General features: G+C 40.2%; 1 protein-coding gene across 1 annotated transcript; it reads left to right on the top strand.

The window, feature by feature from the left end:
- Positions 1–509: 509 nt before the first annotated feature.
- On the top strand, positions 510–17278 carry LOC128905444 (carbonic anhydrase 3-like). Its single transcript, XM_054191556.1, has 7 exons — positions 510–609; positions 1531–1728; positions 8096–8214; positions 9055–9147; positions 10933–10998; positions 11879–12034; positions 15836–17278. Exons 1-7 carry the CDS (start codon positions 564–566, stop codon positions 15953–15955), a joined length of 798 nt encoding a protein of 265 aa, XP_054047531.1. The 5' UTR covers positions 510–563; the 3' UTR covers positions 15956–17278.
- The last annotated feature ends 3215 nt before the right edge of the window (positions 17279–20493 follow it).

The following is a 20493-nucleotide window of genomic DNA, read 5'->3' as shown; positions in this document are numbered from 1 at the left end:
GTCCGGTTGCGTTCACTGTATTAAACTGCCACGATTACGGATGCACAACAGCACGATGCACTTTCGGTCCGGTGGCGTTCAATGAAATCGCAGGGCCATTTATCGAGCACGTACCCGAGTACGCCTTAGGGAGTTTGGTCCACACGCCTCACCAGGCCTCCCCAGCACCGTCTCGGCTGGGCTCCATTCCCTGCGCAGCCCCAGGACAGCCGGGGAGCCATGCTGGGTCTCCCACGCCGGGATCACCCCCTGCATCCCCACACACACACAGCGGGGTCCCCGCACCCCTCGTCCCCCGGCGGGCACCTCTGAGGAGAAGCTCCCCGCAGCCGGCGGCCGAAAGCGCCGGGGCGGCGGGCCGACGGCGGGGTCGCCTCACAGCGGCGGGCGGCGTGAGGGAGCGCGGCTCTCCCCGCCCCCGGCGGCCGGGGCCCTGCCGTCCCTCTCGGCATGGAGTTGGCGGGAGTCTATAAAAAGCCGCCGTGAGACGAGGCCACCGTCCTGCCAGAGCCGCCGGGAGAGGCTGAGGCGCGGCGGCGGCGGGGAACGGCGGCTCCACCACCATGATCAACCCCAACTATTACCCGTGGGGCTACGACGGCGACAACGGTGAGTGGAGCCCGGCCCGGCTCCCCCCTCCGCAGCGGCTCCGGGAGCAAAACCCCAGGCAGAACGGGAGGCCCCTCTTCCGGAGGGGAAGACGGGGTCCCGGCGGGCCGGGGTCGGTGCGGCGCGGCCGGGTGGCACGGCCGGGTGGTGGCCACTCGCCGGTGGGAAAGAGGGGAAGCTGGTGGAAGGGGAGGCGGTGGCGGAGGTCTCCAAATGAAATGAAGTCAGTTTCCCCGCCGCTAATATAACTTAAAATGTGACAGAGCTTTAAAATCCAGCTTTAGGCCAGCCTCTGACGCAGCAGAGGTGGGAAGCCCGGGTGGCCTGTTCCTCAGAACAGCACAGCCTCTTATTCCAGGCTTTTTCCACGTGGAGTTCCTGATAAAACCACGACGATAATTAAATCCACATTCCGTCTTCTTTGTCAGTGGCCTTTTCTATCTCCGGATGGGTAGATGGTGCCACAGTTGATTCATTGGAAGGGACCTTAAAGATCACCTAGTTCCAGCCCTGTGCCCTGGGCAGGGACACCTCCCACTAGACCAGGCTACTCAAAGTATATTTGGGTATATCCCATCCTATTTCTAGCTGTTGCTGGACTTGGAGTATATACCTCTGGTTTCCTTCCTTGGTGTAGTGTCAGTCTCCTCCTAGGTAAAGTCCTGGGGTTGCTGTGAGAGTTATGTTCAGCCCAATGACTTTCAGTGTCTAATATTCCAACTACAATGATCTAATTGCTTTTTATACAATGAAACTCTTGACAGGTCGTGACTGACAACCAGGTGATTAGTAACCTACTTATTAATTCATTTTATTGATGTTCTATAGCTAAGCAAAGCTAAGCTTGCATTTATTGTAATCAAGTATAATTCAATCCTATCTGGAAAAGGTTTTCAATATATTTCTCTGCATGTTTTCTAGGACCGGATCAGTGGCATAAAAATTACCCGATTGCCAAAGGACGCCACCAGTCACCTATTGAAATCAATAACAAAGAAGTGCATTACGATCCCTCCCTGCTACCATGGTTTGCTAGTTATGATCCCGGTGCAGCTAAAACCATCCTCAATAATGGGAAAACCTGCAGAGTTGTATTTGATGATTCTTTCGATAGATCAGGTTAGTTTCGTTTTCATCTCAAGCTGTCATTATGTATCAGTGACTGTTGAAAGACAGAGTGGGCTCTGAGAGCTCATGGCTGTCAGAAGGTCTTTGTGTACAGCCTGCATGTGACGTACAGGTTTCTGTGACTCCAGTGCCCTGCACAACTGAAGGTAAAGGCCTGTGACTACTTTTAAAGTCCATAGGTAAAATCCTAGGGGATGGAGAGAGCTGCAAAGAAGCTTGGTGCAGGATGAATTAAGGTGTAAGGTAAATTTCTGCACTTGCAAAAGCCATTGCAGTTGTGGTGTTTTCCAGGAGCATGGAGTCCAGGCTTTGTCTGTGAGGGCTGCATTCGTCCATTCAAGGCTATCTGAGATGCCCAGCAGAACATCTTTAACTGTGTATGTGGCTGAAGGTACAATATTTGAAAACTGTATGCATATAATTTCTGATAAATGAAATAATGAACCAGATGTTGCCACAAAGTCATGGTATTTAATCAGTTAAAACTCCCTTCAGCATTTGGGAGATTTTGTCTTGATGAGGATTATAAGGCTGAAAAATTCCATTGTTTCAGCTTTAATGTCCAAAATCTTTTATCCACTCATATTTACGACTGCATACAATGTGCTGCATGTAAAATGCATAGCTTTTAAGAGTTAGTGTGGTTATATATTTTGAAGAGATATGTCTGTTTTGTGTAACAGGTGCTAGAAATTATGTTGGCAGAACCACTGACATTTCATGTTAATACTGTTGGCTAGATTTCAAAGGAAAAAACATTACTGAAAGAAGTTTGAAATTGCATTAGTACTGAGATAAAAAGGAAAAATCAAATGCATACCTCACTCTTTATTCTTGTATCAAGGTCAACAGAATTATGTTATTATTTATAGTACATGGGATGGTAAGAAAAGGAAAAAGAAATGTCAATTCCAGTAAAATACTGAAAAGTCTGTCTTCCACAGTGTACAGACTTATTTCTTAACTGCATTAAAAGTTCCAGTTTCTATTACAATATAACTGGGATTGACAGCTATAATTAGTAGGAGGAATTTTACTAATAGGTTGAGATCTTAAATATCTACAAGCATGTATTTAACGTAATGGATTTTTAATGAATGACTTGGGTTTCATGAAAACTGAGGATCAAAATGTATGTAAGCTGGACTAGTTAATACACTACCAGAACTCACAAATGACTATGTAGTCAAGAGTTTGGTTACTTTTCTAGCAAAGTGGGAATCTTTAGTGTTATTTGAATAAAAATATTATTAATGTCAGATAACAATACATCAGTAAGGAGATGTAGCTTTGGCATATGAGAAGACCTCCATAACCATTACTTACCATTTTTTACCATCTCTCTTATTTGTTGGAACAGCATCAGACATATCAATGGTTGTGTCTTCTGCATAAGTGTCAAAGTAATTATTGTTATAATTACTCAGATTTTGCATGCGAGGGAGTATATGGTCACAGCAACCTACAGCATGGATGCAGCACTGTGGCTGCAAAGAGCAGGAAGTTTTGGAATGTTCTGAATTTTTTTCCAGATGAACTGCTCAGTAACTGTTGTGTTCTGATCTCAGAAATAAAAAGTGACTCACTGGAAAAAAAGTAAGTGTATTTCTCAACTCCTTGAAGGCAAGAAACATTCAGTATTTATTGTTATGTCTCCTTTGTTATACCATTGCCTGCAGAGTCTGTGGGTGGTATTCCTTTTCTAACATAATGCGAATTGCAGGACAGATTCCACTGTGCATAATCCTACTAACTTGAGCAAGTTTTAAGTTTTTTAGGATATGTACAGTGACTTATTTTTTGTGTAAAGGAACACCTGCTGCATAATACGTACATATGTAATAGCAATCATATAGGAATGAAGCTTTTGTTCCTTTAGAGCAAAGACATTCTGTCTGTCTGTCTATCTATTAGTCTGTCTATCTGAATTATTTATGAGTTAACCAGAAAACTACAGGCTTCCTGTATTTTCCTAACTTTTTCAGTTAGGGTAGTCATACCCATATCTGTAGTTATATCTAGATTTTCATTAGTGGTAGATGAAATAGATTGCTGAATAAATTGCAAAGGTGAGTGATAAAATTAATTACTTTTTATGTCTCAGAGTTTTACTTCCATTGCGTCTTCTCTGCCAGGAATACTTTGAATATTCATGATTTGGATAGTTTCTTAAACTCAAATGATTAGAGAGAAGCTTCCAGGAAAAGTGCCATCCAATGTAATTCACATATTGCGTTGAAAAAGGCCTTATTGCTGTTATCTTTGGAGTTAGTCTAGTGGAAGGAATTGGAGAATTTATCTCTAGCTATTTATAAAGTCTGCTCGACTTTAAGAATCTGCTGTATGATTGAAGGCTTTGATGACAGATACTTGCTTTGGGAGCTGTGTCATGCCTCAGCTACCTTTCTGTGCAAGTTAACATATTGTTGCGAACTCAGTTGCCTGTCTTAGCATATCTATGTGGAAGAAGGACCTTAAGCACTGTAAAATCCTTGCAGCCAGAGTCTCAAAATCCAGGAAAGATCTGAGAGCTGAAATCAAAACCTCCTAGGTAGTTGTGCCACCTTGTGATGGCCGCAATAAAACCCATACCAGAACTTGGGTACTTTGGCAGCCTACCACTGCTATGGTTTTTGGCCTGAACGGCAACTCAGATACTTGTTTAGATCAAGCAGTGATGGGATGGGGATTTTCAGCCCTAGCATAGATCACAGGCACAGATGATGTGGGAGCTCACTGATGAACAGGCTCTGATCAATAGGCATGAAACTGGAAAAGGTGTGTTGAAGTGCAGGTGAGGGTGGGTGGCACGCTGATTTGTCAGACACTTGTCTTTTTCCCTATCTGGCCCTGTAAGAGTACAAAGTTCAAAATGCAAACAAAAGTAATTCTTCTTCATATGTGGTCAGTGTTTGCCTAAAGAAAATTTCATTGAGAACTGTGTAAAATGTTCCAAACGCTTTTAGGAAATACATTTTATCCCTGCAGTTGGCCAGAGTGTTTCAGTACAGACATCCTCTGGTGAGCAGAGGCTTTTTTATAACATCTAAAATGCGGCATTGATATTAAAAGCTGTGGGTTTTATACTGCACTGTTAGATTCTTTTATAAAGCAGCTTAAGAAAGGTAATGTATCTTTTTCAATTGTCATACAGTAATACCATACTAATTTAATTTCATTGTGGTTTACCGGTTCATTTTATGGATTTGGCAGTATGTGAGGATCATAAATCTTGAGAGAACAGTTAGTTCTTCTCGTGTTTATAAGCACAGCTCACCTCATGAGTCTGTTTAGTGCTCCTTGTGTTTGTCCACCTGACTTTCACAGAATACCTTCACAGCAAATGGGGTAGGCGTTTGTGTAGGCATAACTTTGTTAGTTTTACTTTACTGAGGATTGATGACAATTGACATTAGCACAGATTAACAACCAGACCCCTATCTAAGATGCTCAGCGAGTGGATGGACTTGTTTCAAAACCTTCTTGTCACGTTTCTGTTGTTAATGACACCCTGCTAACTAAGGTAAAGTGGAGTGGGAAAAAACATTCTTTTATTAGCCAGTTCTGTCTCATGCTGCTCGGTTTATGATAGATCAGAAAAAAGGTGAGCGTTTTTACTGGAACTGAGTGAGTGTCCATGCAGGACTGCTTTGTGATAGACCGTTCTTCAACGGGGATGGAGGGACACGGAATTTGAGCAAGCGCTTCAGACTGACGTAACATTTTTATGTCTTGCATCAGGCTGGTGGAGGGTGATGTGCAAACACATATAAAGAGTCAGTCACTGAGAAATGGGATGAGAGTTTGCGATGATAAGGCACCAAAAAGGAGTAAATACTTTTCTCCCTTGTGTTCCTGGCCTGGTTTGTATATTCCTGCAGCTGGGCCGTGTTACTTTAATGACAGCAAGTTCAAGGGAGTTACATTTTGGTAAGTCTCCTGTGACCGTCCTGTTACTTCCTGTAGAGCAGAAACAAGAACAGAAATGCCGCTTTTCCAATAATCAGAAGTAAGTCCAGCCATTCAGCTAGCCATGTGAAAGGGATTATGCAGTATTTCAGAGGGCTAAGAGAAAGGCTGGCTACTCATATATCGGGGAGTGAGCCCGCAGGCTCCTTTTTTAAAGCTCTCACTTTTCATTTCATGCAGTGTCATAGGTAGAAGCTCATAGTGAGTCATGGGGCCTTCTAAAAAAGCATCCTTTCATAAGTGTTTTGTGGTAGGAAAATAGCTATCGCAGCCTCAAAACCGGGAGTTTCATATATTTAAGGTGAACATTTCCTATGTAATAGTTAGAATAATTCCCTGTTACATATAAATATGTAAATATATAAAAATTAAACCTGTATTTTAACACCACTGAAAAACAACTTAAAGATACGATAGTTTCTTTTATAAACTTTTACCTCATATTCTTTTTCTAAGTGGTATATAGGTGTGTTAGTGTTTTCTGAAAACAAAAACCCAAAAGGATAAAGATACCTTTAGAATATAGGTTCCAAGCCACATGTTTAAAAAAATAAAGATTTTTTTTTTTTTTACCAACTTTGAGCTTGTGGACATAGTTTGGGATTTTTTATGTTTCAGATATTGGAGAACTTAATTCTTGTTACTGTTTCATTTACTTTACTTTTTTAAAGCATAGGGAAATTTCCTTTTCTTACACTGTCATTTTATGTATTTCTATGTTTTATACTGCACACTTGCAATTAAAAGAAAGAAAACACCTTTTTGTCCTCCAGGAGGTGTTGGTTTATAGTCATCTTAGTCTTTGCATCATTCTGTCTGCTTGAAGTGTGTTAAGTAAAAGCTACTGTCTATTTATAGATGAGTGAAGTAGGAATGTGTTGGCACAAGGTGATGCAGAGCTTCACCTAACGCCCAGTCGAAAATGTCTGCTGATGGCCCATCAGTGGAAATAATGACACATTTTTACCTTAAACTGGATTATTTGGTCTTACAGATCTATTTTAATGAAGAATTGGTGGTCTTGGCAGCTACTACTGTTACGGTGCCTGCATCGGCCACAGGACTGAATGTCTGTGGAAACAAGCATAAGGAATTTGTTGAAAGTAATAGCTTGCTTTTAATGTTCAGTAAAGAATACTATTAGTACTTTATTTCTTGAGATGATCATGGATTTCATTCCTTTTCAGATTTAAGGATATTTTTCTCTAGCGTATAAAGACCTGTTCTTGAGAACTGCTGAATGGTTTATAGTAATGCTATAACTTCTACCTCCAAATAAAGTGAATGAGAATTTAATGTTAGTTAGCATTTGGTGAACGTGAAAAAGTTCTTCCCTTTTTATTGTGAGATCCTTTCAAATACACCACCTTCATTCGGTACATAATGTAAAAATGTTAAGATTATTTAGAATAAAGGGTATTGTTCATCACAGGCTAAACTTTTCTTTTAGGAAAATAAGTTTGTATTCTCAGTGATTGCTTTTCTGGCTCATTTGCTGTTTTCTTTCTCCTCTTCCGTAGCCAGAGGGAGCAGCTGTTATAGCAGAAGCAACATCAGTAATTTCATAGGTTTTTAACCAAATAAGTCATAGCCTGCAGTAAGAGACAAAATTTGTAGCATTTTGTGGGAATTTGTTTATTGTCCAGCACTTCCGCACTTCATCTTAATAATGGCTATTTTTGTGGGCTTTGATATAGGTAGATATTAGAAGTAATTCAGGGAGAGATTAAGACACCTAAATTTATGTGGTTTATGTGGACTTTTAAATGTAGGTGGATTATGTCTCTAAACTCCCATTCTAGTCAACAGAGATGGAGTCATAATTAATCAATGGAGTTGAAGGGGCAATTCAGGTCACCATCTGTTGAGTGTCTGCCTTAAGGCAAGCAGAAGTACCCGAGGCTTGACTGTTCTAATTAGGGTCTTACTTCAGTTACCCAAACATGGGCATCTCATGCCATTTTTGATAACCTAATGTATTTCACCCTGCCTCCAGATACTGCTTTAGAAAAATCCAGTTGTTCTACAGATCTCGTATCAGATATTCCAGTCCTGCGTATGTGTCTTTGACATATCCCAGAAGGTACTAGATACACATTTATGCAGCTGTATTAAACCAATGATCTCTATTGACTATAATGGAAACCTGGACACAAAATATTTTCATCTGCCTGTAGGTGGATATAGCTGAAGATGATTGCCTGAAGTGCTGCTAAAATCAATGCAGATTTCTAAGAGGTACTCAGTACTCTCAGAACATAGAACATCTGGACAGTAAATATGTAAATATGTATGTACATATTTTTGAGATAGAGAGAGAGATATATATTTCTTTGTAAAAAATCGGAAGATACCCGAGTCTAATGCTGATGCAGATTATCAATTGCAGTGCTGAGAGGTGGGCCACTTCCAGGAGTCTACAGGCTGCGTCAGCTTCACTTTCATTGGGGTTCATCTGACGACCATGGCTCTGAGCATGTTGTGAATGGAGTGAGATATGCAGGAGAGGTAAGACTCACCACTTTTTACTTTAAAATAGGGTGTAAAGAAACATTAGTCATTTTCAGGTGGGACAAAATTTGTCATTTGTCTACTTGTCAAGTTCTTTCTATTTATTTGTCTGTGACATTTTCTTCTTACTCCCATCAATCCTTACAAATGTGTATCAGGTTGAAGTAATTCTCACAGCAGAAGAATAGAAGAATACTATGTGAAACAAAAGTTTCCATGTTCTCAAACCAATGTGGCTTGCAACCTAGGACAACACGCCTGAATTACTGAGAAGCAGTGCAAACTTACTAAAACAGTATTGTGAAAGTATAGCATTATAGCAGAAGTATAAAATTGTAGCAACAGAAAGGAGGAAGCATGTGGTACCTTGATCTTCTACCACTACAGGATTGTAAGGAAAGATGAGAACTGTAGACTAATAACATACAGAGCTTACATTCATATGGATTCTTTGCTAGAATTGCTGTAATTTGAAAGCCAAACAGAAATGAATCGCGTATCAGTAGGTGACTTCTGAACTGCATGTCCTGCCTGCTTACTTAAGCATCTTATCTGTGTTCTTCAGCTTTCAGATAAGATTTCTGTTCTTTTTTGCCATTTCCATATTAAGATGTTTATAGTTTATTTTAATGCAAATACAAGTCTAAATGGTAGTATATGGCTGATGTAACTCATACATGAATTGTTGTCCCTTTTTTCTTTTTTTTTTGAAGGCCTAGCCCTTATTCTTTTTTGCCCCAAACTCTCCCATGTATATGCAGAATTCTAAATTCAGCATCTGATGGCTTGTTATTTGATAATGGAATTTTTTTTTAGCATGTTTTTCTTTGTTTCCAGCTACATTTGTTACACTGGAATCCCAACTACAGTAATTACCTTGATGCTGTGAGAAGAACTGATGGAATAGCTGTTTTGGCCATATTTTTGCAAGTAAGTAGAAACGTGCAATCCTTCTTTGTACTGCTACCATGGAGTTTTCTATTCTTAGAGGGTTAAAAAAGCAAAACCCTCTGAATTTGTTTTCTAGGGATCATACCACATTGAAGGGCTTGACTTTCAGTAATGCATGCTTTTCAAGTTATGGAGCATGAGTCATGTTATTTCAAATTACAGACGCTTGTCCCAGCAGCCATTGTGTCACTATGTGGTGGGTAGAAGTTGTAAATCCAGATGTATTTGCCCCTGTTCTGGGGACACGATGTCAGTAGTGGCCCTCTGACCAATGGCAGTCAGCTGTCTTCTGTGATAATCTTGGACTGATTTCAAGGACAGATACCACTCCTAGGCTTTTCATGAATTTTCTCCCAGGCAAAACTAACTCACCAACAATATATATAACTCATTCTTTTTTAAAATTCTTTTGGGGACATGCAGTCTTAGCCTGAAATATTGGCCTTTGCTCTCTCTTGTTTAATAATATTCACTAGAGACAGAAAGATGGACATCCGTGTTGAGATCAGCAATTGCAAACAGTAGATCTGACCATGAAATCTGTATTTTAAACTAGAATGAAGTTTTTCCAAATTCTGTACTTGTGTCTGAAGAGTTTTTTATCTTTATTAGGCTAAAATTCAATGTCAACAGGAATAGTTGTATTGTGAAATTACTTGTGATGCTGAGTTTCTAAACTGATATAACTTCCTCATTTGGATCGTAATATCTGTTGGGGTACAGACAGAAGGTACAGACAGAAGACATAGCTTACTAAGCTGGTAGGGGTGACAGGTTGGGTTAATGCATTGTAGTTTTATAGTTGATATATATTTAGATGCTCATATAAAAAAATAGGATAAAGAAGAAAATTGGTGGGGTGGCTGACACCCCAGAGGGCCGTGCTGCCATCCAGCGTGACCTAGACAGGCTGGAGAGCTGGGCAGAGAAGAACCTAATGAGGTTCAACAAGGACAAGTGTAGGGTCCTGCACCTGGGGAGGAAGAATGTCAGGCACCAATATAGGTTAGGGGTGGACCTGCTGGAAAGCAGCTCTGAAGAAAAGGATCTGGGGGTCTTGGTAGACAGTAAACTATCCATGAGCCAGCAATATGCCCTTGTTGCCAAGAAGGCCAACAGAATTCTGGGCTGCCTAGGGAAGAGTGTGGCCAGCAGGTCAAGGGAGGTCATTCTCCCCCTCTACTCTGCACTGGTGAGGCCACAACTGGAATACTGTGTCCAGTTCTGGGCTCCCCAGTTCAAGAGGGACAGGGAACTACTGGAGAGAGTCCAGCGTAGGGCAACAAAGATGACTGAGGGACTGGAGCATCTCCCTTATGAGGAAAGGCTGAGAGAGCTGGGACTCTTTAGCCTGGAGAAGGCTGAGGTGGGACCTTATTAATGTTTGTAAGTATCTAAAGGGTGGGTTTAAGGAGGATGGAGCCAGACCCTTTTCAGTGGTTCCCAGTAACAGGACGAGGGGTAACGGGCACAAGCTGGAACATAGGAAGTTCCGATCAAATATGAGAAAAAAGTTCTTTACGGTGAGGGTGACAGAGCACTGGAACAGGCTGCCCAGGGAGGTTGTGGAGTCCCCTTCCCTGGAGATTTTCAAGACCCAGCTGGATGCAGTCCTGAGTAACGTGCTCTAGGCAACCCTGCTCTAGCAGGGGAGTTGGACTAGATGATCTCTAGAGGTCCCTTCCAACTCTGAAAAATTCCATGATTCCATGATTCCGTGATTAAGCAGAACTCTTTGGTAAGCTCATGCTTTCTTCTTTGCAGGTAGGGAAAACTCCCAAACCAGAGATGAAGAGAATTCTTGAAGAAATAAATGCTATCAAAACAAAGGTAACGATGTTGGGCTTTTCATTGTAGGGAGATAGCTGCAAATTCTCAAGACAAGAAAAAATCAAGAGGCACGACTTTCCAGTTTCCAAATTCTGCTCTGCAACATTGCCAGAATATAGTTGTGAATAAAACCATGGGTAGCTTCTTAACAAGAAAAGTCCTTTCTTCCATTTACACATGAGCCTTCTTTGGCTGTAGAGGGCCTTACAATTTTGTGAAAATGAGAGTCATCTCACCAAACTTCACTCATCTAAAAATTAGGCATGGAGTCTTATTCCCTCAGTGGTCAGTGATAAAAGAAAGGCACCTTTGGACGTTTCGGTCTTGAAATTTGCTGCTTTATGGAACTCGGAAATGCCACTGACTAGACACCTGTGTCTCAGATAACATTACGTGATAAGAGTCTCACCATCAATGTATAGTTCATAGGTTGTCTTGTTTGCTATTAGCACAAATATTATAAATCTAGAGTACCTGTCTCACTTTATTATATGGTGACGTAATCCAATATTCAATAGATAGGCAGAATTTCCGTAAGAAAGGAGGCCAGAAGGAGGAGTATTTCTGCACAGAAGTGAGTGAAGCACATTGGTACTGGATGCCACTTCACATGAGTTAGCTCAGGTACAAGAAGTAGCATTATGGCGTTGTATGCCCTGTCATGCTTCTCGGGGCCCATCTGTGAGGGTCATTCAGTCCACTTATGTTTACACTGCATCATTATGTATTGTGTAGATATGTGCTCAGTTTCCTTAGTTTGTACCTTTGAAGTATTGGAGTCACTCGCTGTTTCTTAAAATACCAGAGCTGCATCTCTACTTAATCTTGACTACAGCTGTTGAAGAGTTTTCTGTTTAGTTTTGTTGTGGGTTTTTTTCAGGGGAAAGCAGCTCCTTTTCCCAACTTTGATCCTTCAGTTCTTTTCCCGAAATCTCGTGACTACTGGACATACCATGGGTCTTTCACTACTCCACCTTGTGAAGAGTGCATCACCTGGATTATTCTTAGAGAACCTATCATAGTCAGCTCAGACCAGGTAAACTTCAAATAGATGCTATTTTACCCACTTCTTCTTAGTTACATGCCATAACCTGATCTTATTCTTTTGACAAGGAAAATGCTCATTGGATTCTGTGAGAAATTGCGTAATTAAAAGGACAGTGAAGAACTGAATGCCTTAGACTATAACTGAATACCTTGGGACTCCACAGGGAACCTGTAAAAATTTTCAAAGAACTGCAGTCTACAACCAATCAACTTATTAGACACACATCTTTATCTGTCTCTGCATGACTCCTACATTAACTAACTGGGCAGGGCTGATGACCTACTCTGCTTGGAACTGCTCATTGTTTCCTAGCCCATGTTAGGCATCATGGTGTTTCAAATCCACAGACGACAGAGAGCTTTATAAATCAGTAAAATCATATAAATCACAGTGTAGATGGCAAGAGTTCGTAGCAGTTTGGAGTGTGACACAGCAAGCAGGAGTTACTATATTTAAGAGTTCTTGCTCCCTTGGGCAAGAGACCTCTTGCAACATCAACTGAAGGAAAGAGTAGTTCTCTTTTTGTTTCCCAGTCCTTGTGTTCCCACGATATTAACTCTTGCTAGTAGGAAAGGATGGAGCTGGATGTGGGTCATACCTTTTATTTTACACAGAGCTCAAAGCGCTGCATTACACCAAGAGCTCATGTAGGAAATCGCAAGCCATTAACTAGTATTCTTCTGCAAGCGTTTAAATCAGAACATTGACACATTTAGCTAAAGCTTGTGTTAGGTTTGCACCAACAACTTTGATCATGTAGGATTTTTACAACAATTTATATTGTGTCAAGCTTCCTCATATAAAGTGTTCATTGCTTATCATGATGAATGTTTGAGAGTAATTACTGGGAAAATTATGAAATAAAGCTGATGTGAAAAAGTGACCACCTGCAACGAAATGCAGTGGGACCTTCAGGTACCTTAACTACATTGCACACCGAATGAAGCAGGAGTCATTTCCAACTCTTCAACATTCTGCTTTGAAAACGTGTCTCTTATAGTATGCTTTTTTCAAAAACATCTTTTAGCAGAACACAAATTCAGTGGGATTGGTGATTCTGTCTGCCCCACCTTCTAGGTGGCATCACATAACCAAGAAAATTATGGAAGTGTTGTGTCAGGTGCTTGATACCCATGTTTGTAGAAGGTATACCAGCAACATTTTCACAAACAGGAGTAGCATAAGATAACTATAATTTCTTGTTAATTTGAAAGCCTTCTCTGGTCACTTACCACGAAGAAGTATTTCTTGTTAATCCGTATTCCCTGCCAGTCCCATTTATAAAAATGTAAAGGCCCTCTTTCATCACATTTCAGCCTATGATTCTACTTGTGCTACACAAGTCAGTTTTCTTATCTGAGGTTATTCCTCTGCTCAGCAGACTATAATGATACGATAATCACAAATTTCATAACTCCAGGATAGTGAGAACATGAACATTAATCAAGTGACTGATATCCTACGTAGATATTATATATAGAAACATAACTTTTCATTTTAGGTTCTCAAGGTGATAAGGTGTTTCGTTGTATTGATCTTCTAGTACATTGTATTTATGTGGCTCTTTATCTTTTAAAGAATAGAACTCAGGTATGATGGGAACCTTAGCTGGCAAGAGATGAAATATGGTAATGTATTCGTATAATTTACAGCTTAATTTTCACAGCTTATTGAATTGATCTGCTTCCTGTTTCCTTGCCCATCTGAAAATTAAAATATGTGGGCTATTTTGAAGCTGGTGCAAATATGGTTTGACTGGTTTCCACAACATAAATCTGCTTAGAAGTTTATATTACAGAAGATCGACTACAGATTTTGTTGGGAAAAGTGTAGTCATTACTGAGCATGTCTGATTTAAAATGTGTTTTTAAAGGAATAACTAATCACATCGTTGAACCAGCTTCATGAAAAGATTTTTTTGATCATTTCTGTATTTGGGTCATGGCCTTTTTTTCACCTTATCTAAAGTTAGTGAGTTTTGGGAAGCGTGGACAATGTCCTCTAACTGGCCCTACTGTAGAAAAAATGGAGCATTTAAAGTAAAACAGAAATTACTACATATAGATGGGACATTGGCTCTTATCCTGAGATAACTGCTTTTCAGGCAGAATTGGCAGCGTATGTGAGGTACTCTATACAAATGCAATAGAAAGACTTTCCTCACTCCAGAGTGTCTGCAGTCTTAATAGTGTATTCATAAAAGAGGATTGTGTTACCAATTATTTCTAATCCTAGAAAGTGTACTACCATGGCAGCCTCATTAATAGTAATTATTTTGAGTGCATGTGCATTTACAGTGGATCGCTTGGATGCTTTTGCAACCAGATGGTAATAGTATGTTAGCCACAAGGATAAGTGCAGTCACTGCGAATCAGTACTCTGCAGGAAAAATCAATTCACCAGAAATCCCAGTGAGATGTAGAGTGGGTGGCCTAGCTGCTCAGATTACTTTTAATGAAATGGTAGGAATTTAGCTGTGGAGTGACTCTATCCCATTGCAGACTAATTTTTTCACCTTTATGTAGCTATAGCCTGAATATGTGCACCCTTTTTTTTTTCACCGAGCAGGGCAGATCTTCCACAAATAATAACAAAAACCAGCCATCTCTTCTCTAACAGTACTTTATCAGTATTAAAAAAATTGACAAACTATTCTCATTTCCTACTGTTCCCATACAAATTATTTCTCATCTGAAAACTGAAATTTAATTTCAGATGCATACTATACAGGTTATAAATGCGACCTCATCATTGTTCAGGCAGACCGAGATAGCTGGCTCTTCTGTGCTGTGTAGTGAAGAGCAATGTTGAGAAGCCTGAGATAGCTCAGTCCGTAAACTGGAATTAGTACGGTCACAGTGAACCCAGCTTTTACAGCCCTGACAGAAGTTCTGCTTCTGTTGGACTTGAACTCTGTACCATAAAAGGTAGTTATATTAGTGTATTGAAGCTAGTTGCGAACAAAGTTGATGAGTGCCATGCGTGGGGCTACATTTTCAAGGGAAAACACGTGCATCCTTTTCATGGGAAGCCATTCAAACAGGGAAATGTCAAGTGTCTGAATCACAGGGGATACGCTTTCTGACTAATGTTGTGCATGGCAGTGACCACAAATGAACATAATGTATCTGTAAGTGGGTATATGTGTTGCATCCTTTGAAAATCAGAAAGCAATACAGGAAGAACATTATACAGTTTTTAAGAGTATGGGCAGAACTCTTCTTATGGCATCCATCAAAAAAACATACCTTGGTTAAAAAAACATTGCCAAAGTGAGTCAAGCTGCAGACCCTGTTTACAAACAGATTAAAACCGGGACCAAGTCATTACCCAGAGTTACATTTCTGTTATTAATAATGGACTTTTTTGTGTGACTGCAGCAGAATATATCCTTACACCTTGCCATTCCAGAGGCTTCTTAACAATCAGATACTACGGCAGGGTTAGAGTAGAAGGGGTTTGTTAGGGCATAGACTGTTCTATTTGCATTTTCTGAGGACTTCCCACAGCTTCTGTGGCTATACGCAGTTCTGTAGACATAAATGACAGTACTTTTCACAATTCTGTTCAGCTAGGACCCATTTTTTCCATCTTGACTATTTCTAATAATATTACTGATAGGAAAAGAACATGAGTACAGTTCTGGTGGTGATGGGGTGAAGGACATCTTGACAACTTTGAAGGAGGCTTTCTCCCCAGCTGGACCAGCCTTCTTGGTTTAATTGTTGGGCTGTGGATTTGATCCCAAGGGATTTGCATCAGGACACCTTGATTTTTGCTCTCCTGCAGATGGCGAAGCTCCGCAGCCTATCCAAGAATGCTGAGAATGAACCTGATCTCCCTCTGGTTGATAACTGGCGCCCAACTCAGCCTCGGTATTTCAGGATGGTGAGCGCATCATTCCTCTAGGACCTGGCTTGGGTTGGGTGTCCCTGAGTGCGACGACCTCTAGAACTAAGAGATGGTTTTGCTTTGTGTCCTCTGTTGCATTTAGACAGAACTCAAGCTGTAGGTCTAGAGGCTGAAACTTTGAATCGTGAAATGGGAATTTCACTTTCAGAAGATAACATTTACTTAGGCAAATCCTATCATTAAAATAGAAGTAGAGAATCTGTTTTTCTCTTCATAACTTCTTTAACATTAGCTTTTGTTCGTAGTACAAAGGAAGAAAGAAGATGCTACTAACAACTACAAAACCATTTCCTATTGCCCACATGTCCCTTGATGCTTGCCTTTTCCCATGCTAAAGAGGTTGCGGTTAAGAGAAGTAATTGTTTTCAGCGTAAAACCTTATTTTTCAGTAGTTGTTTTCAGCATTATCCATATCCTGCTCTGAGCTGCACCAGTTAATGCACAAGGCGTTCTTGGAAATAAATGAGATCACTCTTTTGGTATTTGATGCTCACATAACATATGAAAAGACAGAAACTTGCTTCATTACCATTGATAAAGAACTAAGCTTTTAGCTTCTCAAAACAATGGACAGGTGAAACAGAGGTCTATTCTGAAAATTGTATTCACTGAGTTATATGACGTTAAAACTATGGAATGGGGGAAGAGCTGTTTCTTCGGTTTGTGTCACAAATGGTTGTCCATATTAAAAGACTGATTTGCATTTTAATATCGTAGCAATGAAAATGACATGGATTTTGAGAACTTGCTTCCTGTCCTGAATATATGTTTTCTCCACGTATGTAAGTGGCTTTTCTGTGTAAAAAGGTGTTAAGACAGCAAGAGTTCTTAATCTTTTTAGTGGGTTTTTTTGAGGCAGATTCTCACTTCATGTGCAAATAATTGATCCTACCGTCAATGAGATTTGTGCGTAAATATCTGAAACCACAACTTGACCCTCCTGATCAAAATGCAGTTGACCAGGGTGGTCTTGTCCCTTGTTTTGGCATAAAGAACAATGAAACGGAATTCTAAGTCTATACTTGAAATAACAGTATTTCTGCATCAAAACTCTGACAATAATAAATACATTTACTTAAGAATTTTTGTTCTGTATGTTTTTTTCCAATTGTAGAAACATGTAAAAATAACAGAATTTTAAAGAAAGACTTGTCAATGTCCTCTATAATACACCTCCATGGAAACTGATGATGGATGGTATCTTTTTCAGATGTTTGAACTACAAGAATACTGATAATATTTCATGTGACCGCAAGCAAGGAAATAGCATCTTAAATATGCGACATCATTGAGACATCCACATCTATTCTTTTAGTGAGATCACCCTATTCCGACAGAGGCTTTCTTGTAGTGTCACATGAATCAACTCCTTCCCAAGTTGATTGCACAGTGGAGAAATTCAATCTAAAACAATTAATCTGAATGGTAATTTACATTGGGCTCTGGAAATACAGAGCAGCTGCTGCTCTAGCAGTGACTGGACTCTTCTCTACCATGTTGTAGGGCAGGAAGATGTTGCTGAGCTTGGTGATGAGACAGAGGGTATATTCCCTGTCTGCAGGTTCCCCACTGTGACAGGTTCTGTACCGTGTCCTCACTTTGCTTTCTTCCTTCAAATAGGTAGTGTTTTGCCTGGGAAATTTCACATAGTCATTGTTAGTATTTCCCAACTAAATTTCCCAAACAGATGGCATTGTGCTGTTTGCGTTTGCACTTTTCATTTGTAGCCACATTGTGAAATGATTCAGATGAGTTCACACCTGTTTGCATTGCTGACTTCGGCACAGATCATCTTACATGTACATACTTTCACTTACTCAGATGGATGACTTACACCAGTAAAGCCTATGCAGAGCCCTATGTTTGAAAACATACATTTTTTTAAAATACTTCATTAAATGTAATTTCTTCCCCGATGGGTTGTTCCAGGACCGTTCAAAGCATAGCTTTGCGTTTGACCATCAGTACCCAGCAGTGTTAGCTGTAGGGATAAGAATAAGCTGCTGGATTGTGCTTTATACTTTAGAGGAAGGTTTAATCAATCAACATTTCTTTATCTCATAAACTTCTAAGTAAGTATGCAAAACAACATCAGGAAGTATTCTGTATCTGGTAACTGATGTTATTCTGAACAGGAATGCAAGTCACAGAACATCATTGACCATGCAGGACCGGGTTCCGATAGACTACCCAGTGCTTCTTGCCTTCAGGTGAAAATGACAATTTCCTGATGTGTGAAAATACGAGAAAACAATGTTATAAACACCTTCCTGCTTTCTACTTGTTTTTCTCCAGTCAGTTCTGTGGTATATATCTATTTGCTTATACGTTGCTTCATTAGAAAAAGGAATTTTGAAGCAAAAATGATTTTTCTAAAATATGTAATTTGCTGAGAATTACAGTGTAAGTTATTTTATAATGGGCTTTATTAAAATAAATTGTATATCGTAGAGCTTAGAGCAGGCTTTATCTTTCTTACAATTTATGATATTGCAAAACTGGGAGCTGTAATCTCAGGGGGTTTTTAGCGATATCGTGGTTTCCCGGTCACACGTTGCAAAGGAGCTGTCTGGGGTTTGGAAATGAAGCTGAGCTCAGCCTCATCCTCTAGAGCCATGTTTATTAACTTTTAAACTTGAAGTAATCTTTCTAAAGAAAGTGACATTTGACTTTTTCATGCAGTTGGTTGCATAATATCTGTATTTAGAATTAGGAAAAGGTAGAATAAATTAGAGTCTGGTCTGTGTTGACTCAGTTGCAGATAGGAGAAAGTGTGTGAAGATGGGTTTTGGCTGTTGTTTTACAGACCCCCTTCCAATGTTTAAGGGACTGCCTGAAGCAACAATGACGGCTCGAGAAAAAAATGGTACAGCAGGCATTGGAAAAAAATGGAAAGTGTAGGAGTAGAAAGAAAACAAAAAGGCAAAGAATGGGGGGGCGCTTCAGGGGCACTGTAAATTGAGCTGTAAGCTGAAAGTGTGAGGAGATCAGGGAGCGTTTTGAAAGCAGCAGGGGAGAAAGTGTAGGGTGGTGTGGGTCAGCATTAGAAGGTGTTTGTGTCTGATGCAATTTTCTTTTCTCTCTGGCTGCGTTTATTGTTATTTGACAGAGGTTCCCCCTTGCTTTTAGCTTGCAGCTTTCTCTAAGTACAAGAAAAATTAATCACTGGTGTGACTGAATGCAGGTCACTGTAGTAATAACATCCCACACACCTCCCTTCTACCTGCACATTTCCACTGTGTGTTCAACGCACAGCGAGAGCAGGGAGCCCTGGCTTCAGAAGTACCTGGTAAAAAGGGAAGACATCAAATTTTCATCTGGGTGGGGTAGCAAACAAAAGTTACTACTATATTTGGCTTTACACACCATGTATGCCTGGCTATACCTGGTGATATGAGTGCTAATTAGGAGCAGTCCCTCTGAAACAGAAACGCAGACCTGAGACATGCAGCCACTTTGCACGGCTCGTTGACAGCCTCTTCTCCAAGTTACTTTTCATCTGCTGCAGATGTCAAAAATAATTCAACTTGGCCTAGCTCTGTGGTGCTGTGAGTCCTCCCGAAACATGAAACATTTTAAAGGGATGGCTGTACCTGTTTCTACATCACTGGCAGTCTTGGATGTGAGAAAGAAAGTGTGTGTGGAATGAAATAGGAGCTGCCATAGCACTAGAGACACGATTGTGCTCATCAACAGTGAAAATGAATTACCGTCAATTTTAGGTAAGATCTAAACCGTCTAAACTTGGTCAGACTAAAAGATATCCATGGTAAATGCGTGGGAAGTCCATTTTCTCATGTTGCTTGTTGGGATCCTGGGGTTAATTACCTGTGTGCAGCTGAGCATGATCAACTAGGAGTCTTGCTTTACGAAGGTCTCTAAGGCAGGCGAGAGGAGTTAGATGTAGATATCAATCTGAAATTTTATATAAGAATAGACGTGGATTTTAGTAGGGAAGAAGAGTCAAAATCATTCAGGTGATAGATATTTTTGAAGAATTTAGACTCCTCAAGTCTGCTTTAGACCAGGACTGCATTTGATTAAATGTGATTTATTCTATATTCAAATTTATGCTTTGGAAATTTCATTACAGTCATCTATACAAAAATGGGCAGATCTTTAGAGCCCTTCTTTTATATTAAATAAGACAGTATTTTGCAAGCTATGCGCATGGCTGTTAAGACCATGAGAAGAATTCTGAATTATTTTGCCCAAATTTCAGATTTAATTGAAAAAAGAAAAAAAGTTCCAATTTCTCCTCACGGTGAAGGAATCTTGGCAATTTAAACAAATGTGACTATACAGTAATGTCCGAAGCAATGCTGCAAAATAGGACTTGCTAACTTCACTCCCCAAATTCTGGGGGGGGTTGTGTTGTTTTGCTGAAAGAAAAAGGAGAGGTTTCATCAAAACCATAGTCCTTACGGCTAGAATCAGATGGCCATGCATTTTTCTGCTCCTTGTAATAAAGCATCCTGTGGGGAATATTTGGGATCACAAGAAAATATTGCATCCTGTGGGGAATATTTGGGATC

The sequence above is a fragment of the Rissa tridactyla genome, chromosome 2 (genome assembly GCF_028500815.1).
Source record: "Rissa tridactyla isolate bRisTri1 chromosome 2, bRisTri1.patW.cur.20221130, whole genome shotgun sequence".
In the NCBI taxonomy this organism is placed as follows: Eukaryota; Metazoa; Chordata; class Aves; order Charadriiformes; family Laridae; genus Rissa; species Rissa tridactyla.
The sequence above is the reverse complement of the archived record's forward strand: the minus strand, read 5'-3'. Positions and strand labels throughout refer to the sequence as shown.